This window comes from Lissotriton helveticus, chromosome 4_2, assembly GCF_964261635.1.
Source record: "Lissotriton helveticus chromosome 4_2, aLisHel1.1, whole genome shotgun sequence".
Taxonomy (NCBI): domain Eukaryota; kingdom Metazoa; phylum Chordata; class Amphibia; order Caudata; family Salamandridae; genus Lissotriton; species Lissotriton helveticus.
This window is the reverse complement of record NC_136064.1, coordinates 139963102-139979930: the sequence shown is the minus strand read 5'-3', so window position 1 is coordinate 139979930 and position 16829 is coordinate 139963102. Positions and strand designations below refer to the sequence as shown.

General features: G+C 47.0%; 1 protein-coding gene across 1 annotated transcript in view; it reads right to left on the bottom strand.

Annotated features, from left to right (window-relative positions):
• The window catches only part of LOC144751981 (extracellular calcium-sensing receptor-like), a 132282-nt gene extending 120206 nt beyond the window's left edge, over positions 1-12076 (bottom strand). Inside the window, exon 1 of the mRNA XM_078639940.1 lies at positions 11411-12076. Coding sequence (XP_078496066.1) covers positions 11411-12076 — 666 coding nt within the window. The remainder of the gene's footprint in view (positions 1-11410) is intronic.
• Positions 12077-16829: the final 4753 nt, after the last annotated feature.

Sequence of the window (16829 nt, the reverse complement as noted above, 5' to 3'; positions counted from 1 at the left end):
TCTGGAAATGCTTTTAAAGGACACCTTTGAGCAATTGATGGCACTTTTTCCTCAGACTGCCTTGGTATATTCATATATATGCCAAAGACAAAAATGGAGGTTGTCGAACCAATTTTGTCCACAAATTGAGAAATCGAGGAAGCATGTAAACAAATCTGTTTCAGCTTACATGAGAGACCATGGAATGGGCTCCCTGTACAACAATAACTTGCGTTACTACATGCAAGATATCTACAGAGGAGATGGAGTTCACTTCTCAGATGAGGGCAACAGAATTTTCATTCTGAATTTAAGAATGTGCATTGGTACCTACTTATAAGTACCTAAATGTACCATAAACCCAAAAGCTCTTCTCAGAGCTAGCCTACATCTGATCACTCACAATTATTATTTTACTCTAACTTTTTTCACTAATTTTCAAGAAAGTACGCTCCCTGGGGCGCTTCCCGGTTCGCGAACCGGGCGCACTCCACGCAAAAAAACTAAAAAAACGATATATATTTTTTTTTGCCCTACGAGACCCTTTTAAAGCCTCCACATCAAACCTAGGGGGTCAGGGAGGATCTACTATGCCCCCTTATGGTCATTTGCCCCTTCGCTTTGGCCTCCTCTTTTCTCTCGATCCTACCGAGAGACAAGATGGCGCCCGCTACGGACTGTTTGGAATGTTTACAGACGCCGAAGAACCAATCAGCTTCGCAAAGCTCCGTAACGCGAAAAGTACACGAAGCGGAGCGCTGTTATAGATATATATCTTTTTTTGAACGTTAATTTCTCAAAATCCACTGGAGCACATATATTGAGATCTAGCAAAGGCACATCGGGCTACCAGTCCCTACAATTTTGCCAAGTTTCGTGCAAATCCATTCAGCCGTTCGATTATTATTATTTTTTTTTTTTGCCCCGCGGGGCCCTTTTAAAACCTCCACATCAAACCTAGGGGGTCAGCGAGAATCTACTATGCCCCCTTATGGTCATTTGCCCCTTCGCTTTGGCCTCCTCTTGTCTCTCGATCCTACCGAGAGACAAGATGGCGGCCGCTACGGACTGTTTGGAATGTTTACAGACGCCGGAGAACCAATCAGCTTCGCTTCACAAAGCTCCGTTGCGCAAAAAGTACGCGAACCGGAGCGCTGCCCGGTCCGCTGTTACAGATATATATCTTTTTTTAAACGTTAATTTCTCAAAATCCACTGGAGCACATATATTGAGACCTACAAAAGGCACATCGGGCTACCAGTCCCTACAATTTTGCCAAGTTTCGTGCAAATCCATTCAGCCGTAAAAGTGAGGCCAACCGCCCTATGGAAAACTCAATGTTAAAAACACGTTTTGGGAACCCCCTTTTTTCTCGGCCCCCCCTGGACGAACCCCCCCCCCAAATTTTCAAGGGCTGCTCAGAAACAAAATGTGCCATTTTCCTGAAAATTTCAGCCAATTCCGTCCACAAACGCCAAAGTTATTAGACATAGAATTTTCCAAAATCCCATAGAGAAAAAATCCTAACTATATATACCTACTGGCGACCGCCAGTAGGTAATATATATATATAAATATTAATGTATATGTAGATGGACCATTAATTTTAACATTATATTTATTTATTATTATTTTTTATTATGTTTTAATATTTATATCTATAATTCTTTATAATTATATGTATTATTTACTAATTTTCACAATATTATTAAAACATTTAAAAAAAAGATATTTTAACTTAGATATTTCCATGTCGATTTTTTTGTAGGTCGATTTTATGTCTGTCGATATTATGTCAGACATTCAGCCACACCACCCAGCCCCTCTGGACGGACCACCACTGCATCCATTTCACCTTCAACACTACCACTGCACCTTAGCCGGTCCCGCGCCCGCCACAATGGAACTCGTGCAAGGTCACAGAGGAACACCTCAACATCACCCAGTGCCACAACCAACATCAACTCCGCAGTCAGAGAATTTCACCACTGGGTTGCCTGCTGCGCCAACAAGCTCGCACCCCTCTGCCACCCTGCCAAACATCCCCCTCTGAAGGCCGCATGGTTCATCGCAGAACTTCAAGAAGCCAGGCGCTCCTGTAGATGCCTAGAGAAAACTTGGTGAAGGAATACCACCAGTGCATAAGAGACACCAAACGGGCCTTCAAAAGAGACAAAGTCTAGACCAACGTGACCAAAGCCAAGGAACTGTTCAACATCATACAGCAGTTCGCGGAACGCCCTGCTAAGCCACGGATGTCACAACCTCCCAGGAACTGTGGGACAAACTCAGCTCCTACTTCCATCGGATGATCAAGGTCCTCTATGACAACTTCAGCGAACCAGTGTCAGACACCACCCCCCTACCCCTTGCCGCGGATAAACCAACCATCACTTCCCACCACCATCAAACTCATCACCATGACCATGAAGAAAACACACTCAGGAGCCCCAACAGACCCCTGCCCACCACACATCTTCAACAGGGCCGCTGCCGTTGTCGCACCCAAACAAGTACGGACCATAAACTCCTCCCTCAGATCCAAAATCTGCCCAGAAGACTGGAAAAGGTTGGAGGTGAAATCCCTCCTCAAGAAACCAATGGCCGACCCTACCAGCCGACACTACTGACCTGAAAAACGACCAACCCATATCTCTTCTCCGCCTTGCGGCCAAAGTCACAGAGAGACTCGTAAACACCCAGCTGACCACCTTCATTGAAGAGTACTCCATCCTAGACACCTCTCAGTCTGGATTCTGTACCAACCACCAACCACAGCACCGGGACTGCGCTCCTCGCCGCCACGGACGACATCCTCATGCTCCTTGACAAGGACAAACCACAGCCATCATCCTTCTAGGCCTCTCTGCAGAGGGTTCGAATCCTACCCTTCCTCTCCGAACACAAGAAAATCAAGGGGATCATCACTCAGCCCCGCGCTCTTCAACATATACATGACCTCCCCTTGCCACCATCGTCAGGCAGCATGGGCTCAGCATCACATCCTATGCTGACGACACCCAGCTCATACTCTCACTCACGAAAATCCAGTGACACCAGACTCTGGTTCCAGGAAGGAATGAAGAACTTAGCCAGCTGATTGAAGCTCAACTCGGAGAAGACTGAGGTCCTCATCCTCGGACCTTGCACCTCTACCTTAGACAACACCTGGTGGCCCACTGCCCTCGGGAGACCCCTTATGGACCACACCCAGAAACTTGGCATCATCATGGACTCCTCCCTCTCCATGAACTGCCAGATCAATGCTGTCGCTTCCACTAGCTTCAACTGCTTTTGCATCCTCCGTAAGACCTTCAAATGGATCCCCTCAGACTGCAGAAGGACCATCACTCACGCACTTATAACCAGCAGGCTGGACTATGGCAACACCCTATACGGCGGAATCAACAGAACTATGCTACACAAACTACGAACCATTCAGAACAGTGCAGCTAGACTCGTCCCCAGGATACAGCGTCACGAGCATATGACCCAACACCTATGAGGCCTCCACTGGCTCCCTGTCGAGAAGAGGGTCACCTTCAAACTCCTCACCTACCACTACAAATCCCTCAACAACAGCAGACCCAAGTACGTCAACAAGAGAGTATCCTTCCACATACCCAAGAGGAATCTCTGCTCCGCCGACTTCTCCCTTGCAGAGGTCCCCCCCAGCCGCAGAAACAGAAACGCTGGGGAGCTTTCTCCTACATCACAGCCTAGACCTGGAACAAGCTCCCTGTTACCATCAGATACTCACTGACCCTGCACGCATTCAGGAAGGACCTCAAGACCTGGCTCTTCAACGGATCCGGAGCCGCTTTCCTCCCACCCCCCCCCCCCCCCCGCAGAGACCCTCACAGGTGAATAGCGCGTTTTACAAATCCCTGATTAATTTATTGGATGACGTTGCTTGGTGTTCTCATTTCCACCTGAATCTGGCATCCCACATCCGCATTTGTATGATGTGTCCATCTCTCTGGATGGCCTTTCTTGGCGTTCACATATCCACACAAATCTGAAGTCCCCATTTGCATTGGTATGATGTGTCCACCTCTCTGGATAGCCTTACATGGCATTCTCATATCCACTCAGATTTGGGGTCCCTATCTGCATTGGTATGATGCGTCCATCTCTCTAGATGGCCTTGCTTGGCGTTCTCATATGTATACGTATCTGGGGTCACACATCTGTTTTCGTTTTCAGTGAAGCTTAAGAGTTGGGGTATTCAAGTTTTTCTATGATTCTTGTTACACTTGATTTCCCACTTGGAAAGGAATCCTCTTGTGTCTTTGTGCTACAAACCACATTGACTGGACTGTATGGAGCCTCAATCTGTTAGACATCAGGCTGCCAACTCCACTCAAGATGCTGGCTAGTTCAAATAGTATCCTGCTCAGACTCAACTCTTGGACACTATTGAGAATGAAAATGACTCAGCAGTGCAGCAACTGCTCAATGTTTCACTAGTGTTCTAGATACAAAAACTCTGACTTCAATTGTTTGAGTATAGCTGGTCCTGAAATTTCAGTGCATGGCTTCTTTGTTTGTGGCTGTGAGTGCGTCATGCAGGTCAGTCTGAGATTGGAAGAGTCAATGTCCTGCCCAGGCCCTCACTGTTGCCTGACTCTCTGTTTTGGGGAGTGTACTCTTCACCCGGCTATTGTTTCACAGATTATAAGTCAGCCAGCCCTGGTCAGACCCGATCGCTCCCTCCGCCACCGCTGCCAGGCCGAGTCTCTGCCCCTGTGTGGAGTGGCCCCCTGCTCTTGCCCGCTCTCTCGGGCCGCCAAGGTTTGCCGTCTGGACTCGTGTCCTGCTTTGCTGCGTTGCCTCGTTTTGCTATCTGCTCCGTCGATCCCCTGCCCCTTGTAACTTAGCTCTGCCTTTGTTTTTTGTGCCCTAAACTCTGTTGCTGTTCCTATTGTTTTTTGTGTTATCACTGTACTCACCCCCTGTTCTCCTGACCCACCCCGCTCCCTGCCTCTGCTTCCCCGTGGCCCCACCCTCGCTCCCTCCGCATCTCATCTCCGCCCCCCCTACTCGCCACCCCGCTCCCGCCTCCTAGCTGCCCCTCCCTTGCTCCGCCCTACACCACTCTCCATTTATGGCAGAGTGCATGCGTACGCGCAGCGTTGACGCGCAGCTGGCGTGCCGAATGTGCGCCGAAGGCGCGCCAAAGGTAAGCCCGTCTGCGCCCATCCGCGCCTGGACCACGCCCAGTGCCAGAACCCCTGGCCCCCACCGATGCAAGATGACCCGACAGACCTACGACGCCGCCGCCCTCAACGCACTCAATTCCGGCCGGAACCCCGCCTGCTGCCGGGCCGCCCCGAAACGCACTCACGGACCCTTCACCTGCAGAACCTGCAAGTTCACCTGCCTCCGGACCTGCACCGCGCCCACCAAGCCAAACACCAGCAGCAACCTCAAGTGCATCCTGCTCAACGCCCGCTCCGTCCACAGACACGCCGTGGAGCTCTGGAACCTGCTCGACACAACATCACCAGATGTCTCCTTCCTCACGGAAACCTGGATAAAAGCCTCCTCAGCGCCCGACATCGCCATCGCCATCCCGGACGGGTACAAGATCACCAGGAGGGACCGCGTCAACCAGACCGGAGGAGGCATCCCCATCGTCCACAAGAACACCATCCGCATCACGACCGACTCCAACGACACCTTCGCCGCCACCGAGCACCTCCACTTCACACTGACCCAAAGACGACCCTCAGAGGCACCCTCATCTACAGACCCCTGGGACCACGCACACAATTCAGCGAAGACATCACGGACTTCATCAGCCCACACGCCCTCCCCTCCGCTGACTACATCCTCCTAGGGGACCTCAACTTCCACCTGGAGAACAACAAGGACCGCAACACCGACGCCCTGCTGACAACCTCGCCAACCTCGGACTCAAGCAACTGGTCAACACCCCCACCCACTACGCCGGCCACACGCTTGATCCCATCTTCTCATCCAGCAAGCACATCACCTTCAGCCACTCCACCGGACTCCACTGGACCGACCACAGCTGCGTCCACTTCAGCTTCAGAAGAACTACAACCCACCACCACCCGCAACAGGTTCCTCACAGAAGCTGGAGCAAGATCACCGCCGACCAGCTCACCACCTCCCTCAGCCAGAACCCACCCACCAGCACAACGGACCCCAACGAAGCAGCCCTCAACCTCACCCAGTGGCTGACCGCCTGCGCTGACGAACTCCCACCACTGAAGAACCCTCCCAGCAGACTCAGAAGCAAGAAGGCCTCCTGGTTCACCGACGAACTCAAGGACTCCAAGGAGACCTGCCGCACCCTCGAGAAAGCCTGGCTCCTCGACCGGACCACTGACAACATGACCGCCCTCAAACACGCCACCCGCAAGCACCACCAGCTCATCCGCACCACCAAGAAGAAATAACTGAAGGAACGACTGGACAACAACGCCCACGACAGCAAGGAACTCTTCACCATCGTCAAGGAGTTCTCCAACCCCAGCACCGGCAACAACGACATCACTCCCTCACAAGATCTCTGCGACTCCCTCGCCTCGTTCTTCCACCGCAAGATTGCCGACATCCACAACAGCTTCGGCGCACCACCCACGCACCCAACCGCCGTACCAACGCCCCCCACCGCCACCCTCCGCACCTCGACCACGGTGACCACCGAAGACACAGCCCGCACGATGAACACCATCCACTCCGGATCTCCGACTGACCCCTGCCCCACCAAGTCTTCAACAAGGCCAACTCCACCATCGCACCCCAACTCCGAGACGTCATCAACACCTCCTTCAACACCGCCACCTTCCCGGAGAGCTGGAAGCATGCCGAGCTCAGCGCCCTACTGAAGAAACCAACAGCGGACCCCACCGACCTCAAAAACTTCCGCCCCATCTCGCTCCTTCCTTTTCCTGCCAAAGTCATCGAGAAGATCGTCAACAGACAGCTTGCCGCCTTCCTCGAGACGAACGGATCCCTCGACCCCTCGCAGTCCGGTTTCAGAGCCAACCACAGCACCAAGACCGCCCTCATCGCAGCAACCGACGACATCCGAGCCCTGCTCGACAACAGGGAAACAGCGGCACTCATCCTCCTGGACCTCTCCGCAGCGTTCAACACTGTCTGCCACCGCACCCTAATACAGCGCCTCAGCAACATCGGCATCCAAGAGAAGGCACTGGAGTGGATTGTCTCGTACCTCGCCGGAAGAACACAGAGAGTCCGCCTCCCCCCGTTTCGATCCGAGGCCACCGAAGTCCTCTGCGGCGTTCCGCAAGGATCATCACTCAGCCCCACCCTCTTTAACGTCTACATGAGACCTCTTGCCGCCATCGCACGCCAACACAACCTCACCATCATCTCCTACGCCGACGACACCCAGCTGATCCTCTCCCTCACCAGCGACCCCGACACCGCCAGAACCAGCCTACACGAAGGGATGAAATACGTCGCCGATTGGATGAAGAACAGCCGCCTGAAACTGAACTCAGACAAGATGGAAGTCCTCATCCTGGGACCATCACCCTCTGCCTGGGACGACTCCTGGTGGCCCCCAGCCCTGGGCACCGCTCCCAAGCCAACAGACCACGCATGCAACCTGGGCTTCATCCTGGACTCCTCCCTCTCGATGACCAGACAAGTCAACGCCGTCTCCTCATCATGCTTTCACACCCTACGCATGCTTCGCAAGATCTTCCGATGGATCCCGACCGAAACCAGGAAGATGGTCACCCAGGCCCTCGTCACCAGCCGATCGGACTACGGAAACACCCTCTACGCCGGAACCACAGGCAAACTACAGAAAAGACTCCAGCGCATCCAGAACGCCTCCGCCCGACTCATCCTAGACATCCCCCGACGCAGCCACGTCTCCGGCCACCTGAAGGACTTGCACTGGCTCCCCGTCAACAAGAGGATCCCGTTCAGGCTCCTCATCCACGCACACAAGTCTCTCCACGACCTGGGCCCGAAGTACCTCAAAGACCGCCTGACCTTCTACACGCCCACCCGCCAGCTACGGTCTACTAGCCTCGCCCTCGCCGCCATACCACGCATCCGAAGAGCAACCGCCGGAGGCAGATCCTTCTCCTACCTGGCATGGCATGACATGGAACTCCCTCCCCATCCACCTTCGGCTGACCCAGGACCATCTCGCCTTCAGGAGACAACTCAAGACCTGGCTGTTCGAGCAGTAGCGGACCCCCTCCCCCAAGCGCCTTGAGACCCTCCCGGGTGAGTAGCGCGCTATACAAGTGGTATGATTGATTGATTGATTGAGCCTGGCCATCATGTATTTCTTAGTTGTTTTACAATTCCCTGGAAACAAACAGAACATTCTGGCAAGGTGACCTGCCTTTCTGCATGCTGGACAAGATATGAAGGTGAGCAACCCAATATACCCTTGCCGGCCTGGGCAATACTTGTTATAAGAGAAAGGCCAGCAAGGGATTTTGTTCTATTATTATTTATGAGCGTAGTTAGGGCCTGTTATGAAAATCAGGATTCCTAAAACTGTTCTTAGTCAGTAGCTGTAGTGAATCATTAACTTCAGGCAAAGAGTCACATAATATCTATAAATACAGTGTTACCACACTAACACAGTAAATAAATGCGAAGACCAGGATTTTATATTGTCTGAAGATTATTATTTGTTTCCAAGACAAAGAATCTTTTTATAAAAAAGAAGAACACATTTTTATAAAATAGGGTACATACAAAAGTATTAATTAGATATTCAAGGTATAGGTTATTTCCTCCTTTGATATATCTAAGAAAAAGGTCCAGACTGCTAAACACAAGATAACACAATGATTTCAACTAAAAATCAGAAGAAAATCAAAGATGATACAATGGGTCACACGCAGACTTGGACTGGATAGTCGCGTTTCGGTCTTTTAAGGAATTTTTCATAAGACCATCATCAGGACAAAGAAATTCTACATACAGTAGATAACCCTTTTTACTCAAATAGAGATAACTCCTTTCTCTATTCAAAAAGAGACAACAGCAATTCCAATGATTTTGACGATGAGGAACAAAGAAGTTAATCCTTTTGTGCCAGGATTACTCGTATTGCAAGCCAGAACCCAATTTGTTTGTGGTCCGACGCGTGTATGACTGAGATTCTTCCTTTCATCTTTGTGAAAAACGAATGGTTGTCCCTTCATTGATCAGCAAGTATCGGGTACCTTGTTGAACATTTGAAATAACTTCAGCCTATAATACAAGTATCCAGCAGGACACTATCCAGGTGATTAAGGAAGCCCTTCATACTAGACCTGGTCCAGTTAGTGTTCCGACTGAATTTATCATTGATCTTTTGACCATCTGTCTAACTTTCGACTATTTTGAATTTAATAGCAAGTTTTTTGTGAAAGTGAAAGGGCCTTCGATGGGGGCTTCTTACGAACCAAATTGTGCAATCTTGTATGTTGATAACTTTGAAAGACGCAACATATATGATTGCATAGTAAACCCTTATTTTTACAATGTACATGATCGGAGATATTACATTGATGATATTGTTTTCATCTGGTCAGGTTCCAACCTATCCCTCTTCCTTGATTGGCTCAATTCTTGTTCTCCTAATTTCAATTTGACATTACACTCATGTAATGAACAGGTGGATCTCACCATCATCCCCATGTGTGTAAATTAGCAACTAAACTCTACACCAAACCCACTGCCCGCAATACCTTATTACAGTACACAATTCATCATTCCAAAGGCCTAAAAGATGGATTACCCTTCGGTAAATTCCTGTGCATATGGAGGAGTTGTAGAATTCAATCAGATTAATTTTGGGGGTCAGACATTTTAGTCTAAAAACCTGAAGCGTGTGGGTATCCTCCAAGGCTAATAAAAATATCTCTTGAAGGGCGTGGTACAATCATCGTGAGTGTTTGCTTGCAGTTCAATCTGCCAAAAAGATGGATAGAATTCCTCTTGTAACAGCATTTGGTACACAGATCAATTGGTTTACCAAAAACATTAAAAAGTGTTGTCCTTTACTCCACTCACTAGGCATTACAAAAGAACAACCCTTGATTTTCTTCAAAAGAGGCTGGAATATTGGTGATCACCTTGTACGAGCCTCTTTACCCGCAGTCAATTCCCCTGATCTTGCCTCTATGTTGAGCTTCAAAAAGATCATGGGACACTATCATTGCAGCAATTGCTTAATGTGCGATTCGACATTTAACACTAAGCAATTCCTACATGCTGACATAGTGAACATTCTCAGGGACCATGCAAACTGCAACTCACAAAATTCTGTTTATGCGGTGTGGTGCCCTTGCAAATTCCTCTCTGTGGGTCAGACTACCCAAAAAGTTAAGACTCGTCTTTGACAACACAAAGCCAGATCTGGTGTTGAAATGAACATGCCCCTTTGGTGCCTCATTTTCTTGAATTCAATCACTCTCCGCCCAAAAGACAACATACAACACAGAACTTAAAATGACTGGACGCTCATAAAAAAAGACATTAATTAAAAAAATAGAAAATTGAAGCATCAAACAGTGTAAATGTTTAAAAACAAGTCATGTTTCTGCAAGAAATCAATCAACAGCATTATCTCTCCTTAAATGTGAGCAGAAACCATGATATGAATATATAACAACACTTATTTGGAAAGAGAAAGAAACTGATCAACACGCTTTGAACCTCACATCAATGAATTGGAGGTTCTCCTCAGGACCAAACACTAAAACAGAAAAACAGAGATTGTAATTTGATCTAAGTCCTACCAGTGTGTGTACCATTGCATGTATACAAGGTTCCATAAAACCACTTACCTATTACTAAAGATAAACAGATCTGGAGATCTTCAATTTTCTATTTTTTTATTTAATGTCTTTTGTGTATGAATATCTAGTCAGTTTATGTTCTGTGTTGTATGTGGTCTCAGTTTTTGTCTAAATGGTATCAAAGAAATGTGTTCTTTGAATGTATTGGCAATTGCTTTGTTGTATTAATTGTTTGTGTTAAAGACATGTTTCTTTTGTGTGTATTATTACAAATGAGAATCACTTTGAAATGAAAAAGGATGTGATTGCTCTGATGCAAATTAAATTAAAGTCGGTTTTTGATACAGAATCAACCTGGGTGCCTTTGATTTGATTCTGTGCACTTTTGGGCATTCATTGTTTAAAGAGAATCATCAGTATTGGCAATCTTGTTGTTTTTTGCTTATCTGTCTCAGCCTTACTGGTTCAAGCCCTTCCCTTCCTGGTTACATATAGCCTTCTATGGTACATCACATGCAGGGCATCACACATGCCCTAGTCATTGGCATGCCTTGGCTTGATTATTAAAGACTGGCTTGTGCGCCGACGCTAACACTACTGTTATGAAAACCCCCATTATTTGGTTAGAAACATATTGCAATGTTTGAGTTTGGTCTCTCGGATCTCCTTACCTGCCATGGTTTCAGATGTTCCACATCAGCACAGCTGCCGTTCAGGAACGGTCCCTTCCCAGGTTTACACAACATCATGTCCTGCAGAGCCCATGCCAGGGCATACACGGCCAGGTAGTTCTGATAAGTATAACTCATATCAGACAATACAAACATTGACTCCAGGTCATTCAACACCTCTTCGCCTGTGCAGTACTGCTTCTCACCCGGTGATGCTCCGTTAATTGGTACTATAGAGGTGGCATTGCTCGACCACTTGCAGCCAAACGCTTCCTCCCAGAAAAAATGAATGAAAATGTCTGCTGGGTACCTGGAGGGGTGAAGGCTCCCTATAAATTTCTCCAGATTTGGCATTTGTGGGGCATTTAGCACGAATATCAGGGAGCCATTCAGTATTCTCAAAGAGGTCATTGGAAAATATCCAGGAGTTAGAACAAAAGCAGTTGGAAAAATCCAGGTTATATCAGTTATATTGAGGTCGATCAGCTCATGTAGAAGAGGCTTGATGTCCGGCTCGACACAATTACATACAATAACCCTGGCGGACGAGCTCCTTATTCTTTGAGCAATGGACCTCATCTTTTCCTTGGAGTAAGAGTCTTGGATCTTCTCCCAGAAAGAGACACAGATTCCCATTCCCTCCACCTCCTCCTTCATCTGCTTCATCGCCACGTAGCATGCATCACAATCTGAGGCCAAGATTCCTATCCAGGCCCAACCAAAGTGCTTCACTACCTTGGCAAGTGCTGAGATTTGAAAGTGCAAGGGTGGGACGGTGCGTAGAAAGGATGGATACTGGGTCTTGTCACTGAGGACATCATGTTGTGCAACATAACTGACCTAATGAGGAAACAGCAGGCACAGATTGAAGCACTCTGTGGTAGACAAGCCACAGCCACACCACTCATCAATGTTAAAAGTAAACATAGTATAAGCACTTTTTATACAAAATACATATGTTTAGAATGTAAGAATAACAAAGATGGCAGCCATCCATTCAGACCTGGGTTCAGTGATGGTTGGTCTGCATCAGTGTGAGGTGCTCTGCCCCATCTTTGATTGGGAGGGTAGAGTGATGGGCCCGTGAGGCAGGCTGAACTACTTCATTGCATACAGTGTCACTGGGGAACTATTTTCTTTTTGGTTCATCTATGCATGAGCTTTTCCCTCAACTGCCTCAGTGCGATCCACAATAAATTTCTGCCTGAAGCATCCTGCCTTTTGAGCTGCTTTCAGTAACTTGAGCGTTTCGAAGGAAAATGTCTTCCTTCCTGTTGACAACTTCCTGGGTCACTGACTCATCAATCTTTGGCTCAAATACAATTGAGGTGTCATTAGCTGTGGAGTTTCATGACTGCCTGAATTTACAATTCTGCCCAGAATGGGGAATAACTGTGCAGGCTAGGACTTGCTGGCAATAATTCCACAAGCTACCCCCATTCCATTGGGTTTGCCACCCACACTAACCAACCTGCTCTGAAAGTGTGAGTGATAAAAATATGTGTTCACCAGGGAGAAGGTGGCTCAGTGAAGAAGAGGCAATGACCTAGTAAGGGGAAGCATTATGTAATCCCCGATGCCTTACAAAAGAGTCAGGAAAGGTTTACGGTATGTGACCAGGTTGCACAACATTTTAAGAGCAATCTTACCCATTAATTATTTCAGCCAGTAAAATTGGATCTAGTCTTCCTACAATGGTAACATCCGGGTGCCAAAACACCAGGTCACTTATAATTGAAGGAAGCAGTATTTCACCTGGAGATACAACTCTGTCTATCCCTCAGCGGGGGGTTTTGAGAAGCTATGGAATGGGGTAAGGTCAAAGAGCAGAAGTGGGCACAGCTTAAAAACTCGCTAGCCGGCCCATATAATCACCTGGAGGGTTTTGGGGACCTTTTTACCCTCTCCCTGCCCAGTATGCTCTTGTCAGGTCCTGTAAGCCAACCTGTGCCACACAGATTTTTTTCTTGATATTGTTCTCCTGCAGTCCCAAAGACCTACTGTTGAAGAAAGTGACCTCTACAAGACGCAAACCCTCTCATTCAAATTTAACATGTGTTCGGTCCCTACAGACAGGCTTGGTCTCTGGCTTGTGCCTCCAGACAAATATAGCTTATTCTGGTTGTGTGAATCCTGCATTCCAGGCAGATCACCACAATTTGCTTTAGGACAAATGTTCTCCGGCAGCTGTATCCACCTTCATCCCACCTAGTACGCTTCTCTGAATTGGCAGTCTTGCATATGCACTGGCCACGGCCAGTAGGCCTAAGGCTCCATGGTTAGGAATAGGTTGAGCAGGCAAATACAAAACACATGACCTCTAAGTGTTGCTGCTTGGTGATGAAAGTCTGGCTGTGGTAGAGGCTCCTCATCACTAGCTTCTCTGATAGAGGATCATTTTAATAACAAAATCCATTGGGTGGTAATGTGACCAGAGGTAAACCTGAGGAACGTTAGATACCCCATGCGATCTGGCAGTCAGTAGAGTATATCCTTTACACTTGCATATGTTCTAGTGGTCACAATCATTGATGACATTACAACACACTAATTACTGCAAGTGCTACCTTTCACATGTCAAGTGGTCTTTCATTCTGTGGCTGCAGGTTCAAAGACTTTGCTGCAGAGAGCTTGGACATGTGAAAGAGTGCCCATGTATAGAGAAATAGGTCTTATGTTAAAGATGTGTGTAATGTACACAGTAGGTACAGAGTAGATATAGATATTATAGGAAGGAGTGAGTAATGTGTATTGTAAGTAACAGGGCTTACATGAAGGAGTGTGTAATATACACAGTAAGTACTAGGTAGTATGGGAAGGAATGGGTTATGTACAATACAATAGCTCTTATGGGAAGGAGTCTATAATGCATTCACAAATAGGTCTTATGTGAAAGAGTGTGTAATGTTGACGGTATGGAATCAGTCTTATGTGATAGGTAATATGCAATACAAACCGTAAGTAAGAGCTCTTATGTGAAGGAGTATCTAAGGTACACCATAAATAATACATTTTATGTTAAGGAGTGTGTATCATACAAAGTAATGCAATTGGGTAATTCACACAGTAAGTAATCAATCTTATTTGAAGGAATGTGTGATGTGCACAGAAATAGGCCTTATGTGAAAGTGTATGTATGGTACTCAGTAAGTAATAAATCTTATGTGAAGGAGTGTGTAAGTACACCGTAAAGAATAGATCTTATGTGAAGTTGTGTTTAATACAGACATCAATAGGGCTTGCATGATGGAGTGTGTAATATACACAGAAAGTAATAGGTTTTATTTTTAGGAATGTGTTATGTACACCAGACACAATAGCTCTTATGTGAAGGAGTGTGTAATGTTCACACATAGAGGTCTTATGTGAAAGAGTGTGTATTGTTCTCAGTAAGTAGTCAGTCTTATATGATAGGTAGTATGCAATATACACCTTAAGTAAGAGGTCTTATGTGAAAGAGTATGTATGGTACTCAGTAAGTAATAGATCTTATATGAAACAGTGTGTAATATACACCTTAAAAAATAGATATTATGTTCAGGAGTGTCTATTGTACAAAGTATTGCAAGTGGGTGATTCACACTGTAAGTAATAGATCTTATGTGAAGGAGTGTGTAATGTACACCATCAAGAATAGATCTTATGTGAAGGTGTGTGTAATATAGACAGCAATAGGTCTTATGTGAAGGAGTGTGTAATGTACACCATCAAGAATAGATCTTATGTGAAGGTGTGTGCAATATAGACAGCAATAGGTCTTATGTGAAGGAGTGTGTAATGTACACCATCAAGAATAGATCTTATGTGAAGGTGTGTGCAATATAGACAGCAATAGGTCTAATGTGAAGGAGTGTGTAATGTACACAATAGATAACACATTTTGGAAGCCGGTGCAAAGTTTACTGGAGCAGCGGATGCAACTTTGTCCATAGACAGATCAGGACTATTTGCAGTGTGACTGATGGCCCTGAAGGATGTCCTAAGTCCTGGACATCAGGCTGTTTTACTACAATGCACGTTGATACAATGAGCCCAGCAGCAAGACAACAGAAAATCTGAAATGAGGACCAACAACCGCCTTCTCTGCAGCAAGAATATCTCAATAAGTGCTCAGCAATAAGGACCCCAGGCCTAGGCTTTACATTGAAGAAGAGACCCCCATACCCTGCAAACACAGACCTTTGTTCTACAGTGAGGACTGCAGTCCCTTGCTCCATGCTATGCAGTGGGAGCCACAGAGCCAGACTCTGCAGCACGAACCCCAGACCAATACGCTGCACTGAGGAGCACAGAGCCATGATCTTCAGTGAACCCCTGATCAATGCTATTCAGTGAAAACCCCAGGGCCAGAGTCTGCAGCAAGAACCTCATGCAGATGTTCTGCAAGGAGAACTACTGAACCAGGCTGAGCAGCAAGAACCCCAGACTGATGCAATTCAGGGAGAAGAACAATGCTGGATTCTTCAGAATCAACTGCAAAGAGTAACTCCATGTCAGTGCTCTGCAATGAGAATCACCGACCCAGGTTCTACAAAAGAACTATAGACCAGATCAATTCTCTAAATCGAAAGATGGATGATTTATACCTGCTATAGAAGGCCGGACGGATGCTCTGCAGTGAGAACCACATGGTCCCACTCTAAATCAAGAACCCTAGATCAAGGCTCCACTTTGGCTTGGTTTTTATCGATACCTGGAGAGGATATCAATAAGAGCAGGCAAGACTGGCACAATCGCAATCGTGGTAGCCCTCTGAGGCTTCACCCTGATCAACAATTTCAGAGTCAAGGGACACAGAGGGAAGACTTACAGGAGGCCCGTGGGCCAAGGACACTTGTTAAACCCCCTCCAAGATCTCCTCACCGTTTTTTTTAATAGAACTGCAGTAGGAGAGAGTTCTGTGAAATGTAAACAAATCCACTGTTCATATCCTCTGAGTCTGAGCGACATCTGAGGAATGAGACAAAAATCCTGGGAGGATAGAATAATTTCCAATGCCCATCTGCTGCTGCACTCAAGATGCCCCAATAGTGCTAATACCTTGGTTTTTCTCTCTGCTCAAGTGAGTATTAGGTCCAGTATCCTCACCCGGGAGGCTGACCTCTTTCCCCCGTATCTGTTGATGTAGGTCTTGCCTATCATAGTTTCTGTTCCTACAATGATCGGGGGGAGAAAAAGCCAGAAGAGCAACTTTGAGGGATTCTAATTCCTTCCAATTGGATGACCTGAGATCCTGAATTGGAGACCATAGGCCTTGAATCTGGTGAGAGTCTTTCCATTCACCTCCATCCCGCCTCACTGGTATCTGTTGTTAGGAGGGGACAATGACACCCCATTGCAACTCCTTTCTCACACCTGGAACCACTGGAGTCTGGTAGGTCAGATCCTGGCATGATGACCTCCAGTGAGTCAATAGCTG